This window comes from Amaranthus tricolor, chromosome 5, assembly GCF_026212465.1.
Source record: "Amaranthus tricolor cultivar Red isolate AtriRed21 chromosome 5, ASM2621246v1, whole genome shotgun sequence".
In the NCBI taxonomy this organism is placed as follows: Eukaryota; Viridiplantae; Streptophyta; class Magnoliopsida; order Caryophyllales; family Amaranthaceae; genus Amaranthus; species Amaranthus tricolor.
In genome coordinates, this window is record NC_080051.1 from 25235418 (window position 1) to 25242445 (window position 7028).

Genomic DNA, 7028 nt, shown 5'->3' on the forward strand with positions numbered 1-7028 from the left:
TGTTGAATGCATCTGTGCCTGTGGGCATTGCAAATACAACCTTTTTTCAACTGAAAAATATTTATACTTTCAAATACGAGTGGTTGCAGAGGATTTGGTTGAGGGGGGTGGTGCTAGGTTGGGTGAGGAAGTGATTTTGGATTGTCATTTTATTCTTTTTCTTTTTTTTATGTGTATTTTAAATTTTAAAAAAGTCAAACAAGTCAAAGTAACATATATAACATGTTATAAGTCATTTAGCCATTTTCTTAGAAAAATTAGGTAAAAGGTTGGCATTGTGTAGAATAAACACTATGTTGGCCTTTTATCTGCAAACGAGCCAAAGATTGGCCTTTTAGAAATAATTTTTCCTTTATTTTTTTATTTTTCAAATTTTTTTTTTCTGAAATTTGAGTTAAATGAGAATTTTAATCTAAATTGATTTATTTTGATGGTAAAATGCTTTTTTAAATTAGTTTTATATGTACCGACTAGTGAAGATAATGAAGTAGAAGTTCGAAGGAGGGTTTATCCTAATGAAATTATGGACATTTAATATTTAAATTAAAATATAAAAATCAAAAATTTTGTACTATTTCTTTTAGATAAATGAAAAATACTTTATTCAAGTTGTGGACATCTATTATTATTATTATTATGGAAATTTCACATGGTAGACAAAAGAATTTTTTTTTTGTTAATTTTACGTTATTTTACCCAATGAATTAACATTTTTTCAAAACGCAAACGTCGTAATCACCCTAATAGACTACATATTTTGAAACTCAGTCGAAATAAATATTTAATTTAACAAAAAATTCAATATTTATCTACTACATAGAAAGGTTGGAAGTTCAGGGTCACTTCGTGGATTCAAAAAAACATTTACGGAAAAGTTATAAACTCAGGATCACCACGCGGAATTTCATTTACTATTATTATTATTATTATTTATTATTATTATAGTTATTATAATAATAATTATTTATTTATTTATTTATTAGGAGTATTATTATTAGTTTGATCCCCCCTCATCACATACCATGATACCAAGTGTGTAGTGAGAGTAGAGCTTGCCTAGCCCAAACCAAACTCCAAAGCAGCTGCCAATCCCTTTTATAATTTCACACTCTTTCTGACACTCAGTCATTGGCATGGCATCCATTTTCTTGCACCCATTTAAACCTCATTCTTACTTTCTTGTGTTTGATTCTCCCCTTCCTTGTAATTAACTCTACTATTCCCTTTTCCCTTTCTTAATCTCTTTGCTTTTTACTAAAACCCTTTGTCCTTTTTCATCTCTTTCTCCCTTTCTTGAAGAAAAGAGGGAAACCCCAGAAGCTAAAGCTTCTACTAATCCACCAAAACAGCTTATTTTAACATAAATCCAACTAAATTAGCTTTAGAAATAGTTCATCTTTGCTAAAAATTCCAAATTTCACAGATCTACTGTCTTAACTCAAACCCTGCTTTATGTTTAAAAGGGTTTTAGTTTAGCAGCTTCTTTTTGTAAAGATTAACATAAAACAGAAATTATTTTATAAACCCATTTTTTTCTTTATAGGAATTTAGAAAGTTTTACATTTTTTCTGCTTGATGGGTTTGTTAAAAAACCCTTAAATTTTTGTGCTTTAGCTAATGGTTTCAGGAAAAAATTTGGTTTTTTGAATTGGGGTTTTCATTGTTTTTGTTCTTTTTGGCTCCAAGTTGGGCCTTTACACTTACATTTACATGAAGGTTGATTTTGAAAGAAATATTAATAGAAGAAAAAGATGATTCAGTTGTTGTTTGTAGTTCTGTTTATGGAGGGTGCTGTGGCATTTCTTATGTTGGTGAAGATTGGACCATTAAGAGAGTTGGTAATGAAGTGCTTGGATCAAGTGAAAATGGGAAAAGGTCCAGCAACTGTTAAAACAATTGCTGGTACAATGTCTGTGATTTTGGCTTCAAGTATTATGAGCATTTTCAAGATCCAGAATAAAGGTGCTAAACTTGGTACTATGTCACCCATGGATCAAGTCCTTTGGAGGACCCACTTGCTTGAGGCTTCACTTATGGGTATGGCCTTAAAATTTTTCTTTTTGGTGATCAATTAATGTGTTATTGGCTTTGTTTTTAATCATTTCTTTGGTTTTACTATTTGATCCTAAGCATTTTGAAATGTTCATTTTGGGTATACTGAGAGCCAGAGGTCATATAATTAGGCATTTGGATTGTGTGCGGGATGTGGATTCTTAGTATTTTAGGTAACAAGAGGATCTCCTCTAATTTGATTTTTTTTTGATATTTGGTTTGTTTCTGAAGCATGGTCCTTCCTGACCATAGGCAAGGTTGGCATTAGCTAGGGCCTAGAGCCCTAGAGTGAGAAAGGCCTTAATATCTCAAAGTTATAGTTAATGAAGTAAACTCTTAGAAATATGCAATTTATGATTAGTTCTTTTATGAATTAAGAAGTATATAACACATGCATTTATAATGATAATTACAATATACAGGGTCTGTCTTTGTTATTTTTTTAAACATACATTTAAGTTTATTTTCGACCTTCATAGGGAAGACCCATTTTTTGCCGATGAAATGACAGGGATGTCACTGTTCTGAAGTGAAAGTTGGATAATACTGTATAATCGTTATATAGGAAGAATGCTTAAAAAGATTTTTTGGGTATCTAATATTCTTTTTATTCCTTTGTATTTTCCCTTTCTGTATGAAATCTTTCTTACTTGGTGTAATGTGCCAGGGAAAACGCAATGGGGTGGAGGGAGTACATGAGTTTAGGGTGTTTGAATTGATTATGAGGATATCAATGTGTAACAAGTGTTTAGTATATTAGTAATTTGGTAAGTTTACTACTAAAACTACATAGTGAAAAGTGCTAGAGTAACCCGGGGTGGATGGAGTATATGGGGTTTGGATGTTTCTATAGATTGTGTGGATATCAAATATGTTAAAAATGATCAGTAAATTAGTAATTTGTCAAGTTTACTACTGAAACTACATAGTGAAATGTGCTAGGGTAACCCAATGGGTGGAGGGATTATATGGGGTTAGGATGTTTCTATAGATTGTGTGGATATCAATTCAATGTGTTAAAATGTTTGGTAAATTAGTAATTTGTCAAGTTACTAGGGTTGGAATGGTAAAATTGTAGCGATTCGGAAAATTTGGCATTAAAGGGTTAATGTCATTCACCAAATTATTCTACAAGCTAATTGTTGCTATGAGTGCTGTTTTTAAATTTGGTTTTGAAAAGAACAACTTATGTACGCCATACACAATACTGGGGACTACTTTTACAAGCTTTGGTTTCTGAATTATAATGGACTAAGTATAATAGCTTACTATATCATGTGTATTTCTAAATGAAGTTGTAACTTGTAAATGATGTTTTCTATCATAGACCAATCGGAATCAATATTTGTTATTGCAAAGGTAAGATCGCATAAATGTGGCCACTTAAAGGCACTTAACGATATTCAGGTAATAAAACCAGACTTTTTTTTTCATATCATGTTAGCATCATCATGTTTCTAGAGACTTGATACAATGCTAGGGATTTGGATTGTTGATCAATATTCTACAGGATCTTGCCACTAACAAGGTAATGCCAATGTGAAAATAACTTCCCTTGATGAGGTTTTGGTGTTTTATATGCTTGTTTTAGAACACGTTTTGTCCCTTGATCAGAGAAATTGCTCATTTTATGAGTTTGTGTGTGGGAAGTATAATTTCTTTTGAGCAATGATCTAGTATACATCTATTCTTTTGGAATTCTTGGATTAATTCCTTCATCAAAGACTGCAAGAGATTATTAAGCATTATGTTATAAATTGGGTCAAAGAGTCCAAGGGAATTATCGACATTTTACTATTAGTTAGTCTTTCGGTTTTGTTAGTTAACATAGTTATTTTAGTATTTGTCTATTGGGCTTAGGCTATATAAAGAGCCAGCCTTGTAATACTGTTGTTCTTGACTGATCTTGTTAACAAACTGATTTTGTCTTGGCCAGTCTGTTACAACATTAGCTAGAATTCTAACTTATTTTAGGTGGAAAAGACTACAAATGATAGATTTTCAAGTTTTCTTTTAACTTGTTTCTAGAAATTTGAGATGATCTTTATAATCTACTCACTTTTTGGGAATGGGCTGCACCAACAATGATTTCTTTCAAAATTATCACCAAACTATATGAGAAAACAATTACACCCATCAGCTTAGTAAGGCAGATACAACACTGTTAATGGGAGGATAACGTACCTTCTAAGGAGTCCCCATCTAGTTATACAATTCAAATTTTAATTTTAGTCATCATTATCATCATATCCGGTATATCCCTCCCATAAGAAACTATGATCAGGGTCTGGGGAGGGAAGAAAGACGGAAATTCATACCTATAAAGGAGAGTGCTATCAAAGAGTCCCTCGGCTCAAGTAATATCTTCAAAGAGAGTGAAACTACCCGGAAATAATTTAAGAAAATAATAATAAATAATCATAAATAAATTTTAGTTTTAGTCTTAACCTCAAACTTAGCTGTGTTAACAACTCTCTCATGCATTAGTAAACTTCTTCTGCCAGTATTTTGTGCTCCTTTTCTTCCAAATATGGTAAACCAACAAACACAAACACCAGCTCTAAATCTTTACCTCCTTGCGATTCATTGTTTTACATTATAAGCTACAGCGAATCAAGCAGAAGGGTAAAACATTGCGCTCTTTAGGGGGCTTGTGAAAATATGTTCATGGGTTCAGGACTTTAGGTTGGCTGTCACAGGAGTCTTCTGTTTTGGATTATAGGTATCTTTACTCTTGAGTTTTATTCACTGATGACATCAGGTGTAGACTGTAGACGTACAAAAGGTTCCCAAGTTTTTTTGGCCAAAGAGTTTTGAGAAAGGATGTCCATGGCTGACTGGATGCAACTAGCTGCTGATCTTAATGGTTTTTCAATTTGAGCCATCTTTTATCAACACAGCTCTCCCGATTGATATCCCATTTTTTAAATTTGTTTGGATAGGTGATGTTAAATGTGAAAAAATGATTGGATTTTGCTGAAATGGTCGAACAAGTAAAGTAGACTATGTTATGTAGTTGTTTGAGAGTCTCTTTGACAGGTTAGATGACATATGAAACAAGTTAGGTTGGAGGAAGCTGGGTGTGGTGAGTGGTGACTTGAGTTCAAACTTTATACTTGACTACTTCCTAGGTCTTTTATGACAATTACTGTATGATTATGTTAAAAATTTGCTTAGAAAAAAAGAGGAAATATTCAGAAAGATATTAAAATTGTATAAATTGGGGTGATTAGAGTTAATCGAGAATTAGGAAACAAAGAGTTAATCGAGAATTAGGAAACAAATTAGTCCCTGGATTAATTATGACATTGATTAAACAAAATACTACTTCTACCGCAAGTATGGTAACAAGATAAGAAAACATATCTAACATAATACTGTGTAGAATCGCTTGACTGCATGCTCTGCTCATCCTCTCTTTTCTCATTGATTCAACCCTATTCGACTGTTTGCGTAAGTCTAGTTTATTATTCAATAATCCAATTAGTTTGTTGTTCAACAAGTCTCGTGTAGAAATGACTTGATGTCGATCAACTATAGTCCATAAGTATTTTTTCCAAGTTGGCAGTGGTAAAATTTGTCGCAGTATATGCTTCCTGATCTTCCTTGCTATGTGCTACTTATCTAAGAGTTCCAGAAAACGTTGGTACGATTCTTATTATTTAATGGATTAATCTCTTTTCTTTACTCAAAGATACCCCTCTTGTATGGAACCATGGAGTATACACTCGGTCTTAGCTTGTAAGTTTTTTCTGTGGATTTTGTTTGTTGTATTCTTTTGGTTGGCAATGAGAGCTCACCAATTGTTCTATATCTTACGATTTTGACATTCTGATACCTAGCATGTTCGAAATTCAACAATTGTTAATGAACATTGCTTTTCATTACAGGATTCACTTTATTTCTCGGCTTCTTGATTGACCGTATGCACCATTATCTCCGCAAGCTCATCAACATTAGAAGCAAGGTTGCAACATCTAAAGAAGAAGTCGAGAAGCTCGAGAAGGAAAACCAACGGCTCAAGGATCAGGAAGAGAAAATCTCGAAAGAATTGACAGCTCTACAAAAGCAACAGTCAAAATTAGCGAACGAAATAAAGATTCTAAAGGTGGAATCACAAGAGAAAGACAAGCAGATCGAGACAGAGACAGCTCACGTAGTTGCCCTCCAGAAACAATCGGCTGATTTGCTCCTTGAGTACGATCATCTTTTAGAGGAAAATCAACACCTTCAGATGCAACTTTCAAGTAAGTGACGATGCAAGTCTGAAGAATTTTGTTCGAGTCCATACAAACAATTCGAGATTCTTTTAGAAATGTGTTTTTCATTCTATTGCCTTAGAAATGGCGAGGGGGATCCCTTCTTTTCCGTTCATATATGCTTGGTGGTTTGCAGTTAGTCTGAAGGGATCGAAATCACGTAAATGTATGGATTCAAGGGTGCTAGAATTTCTTCTTCGATCACTGGTTTTTGTATCCGAAACATGGCTTTGTTTCAATTCATATATGTTATATGCTTCAAAGCAACCATGGTTTCTTGTTCGACTTTTCTGAAGATGAAATCATAGTATCGGCCGCGTTGTAAAGGTTTCAAAATAAATGAATCACTATTCCTTGCATCGTAAAGGTGTGAAAAACTGCGTTTAAGGTTGTATCAAGGGATTTTTTATGGTTTCGACCGATATTTAGGCATTAAGATAACCGCATCCCTCCTCTTACTGCTTCACCTTTCTGTTACCACGATAGCGATCGTTAGTGCATTTTTACACTATAGGGTGATACTCGAGCGTACTAGTTTCTATGTCACCAATTTGGCAGAGATGGTTTGGTTTTTGGTTCAAACATAATTTGTTTGACACCAATCTGCTCGATTTAGTGAGAATTACTCTCCCCTTTTGATGTGATAATGTAAATACCTTAACACTGAAAATGTGTTTCTAAAGACCTTTTATAGTAAGTGATTTGGTTGGCTATACT

General features: G+C 33.4%; 1 protein-coding gene across 1 annotated transcript; it reads left to right on the plus strand.

Annotated features, from left to right (window-relative positions):
• Positions 1-963: 963 nt before the first annotated feature.
• Positions 964-6688, plus strand: LOC130813070 (uncharacterized). The gene is made up of 2 exons (XM_057678778.1): positions 964-2037; positions 5943-6688. Exons 1-2 carry the CDS (start codon positions 1752-1754, stop codon positions 6305-6307), a joined length of 651 nt encoding a protein of 216 aa, XP_057534761.1. The 5' UTR covers positions 964-1751; the 3' UTR covers positions 6308-6688.
• The last annotated feature ends 340 nt before the right edge of the window (positions 6689-7028 follow it).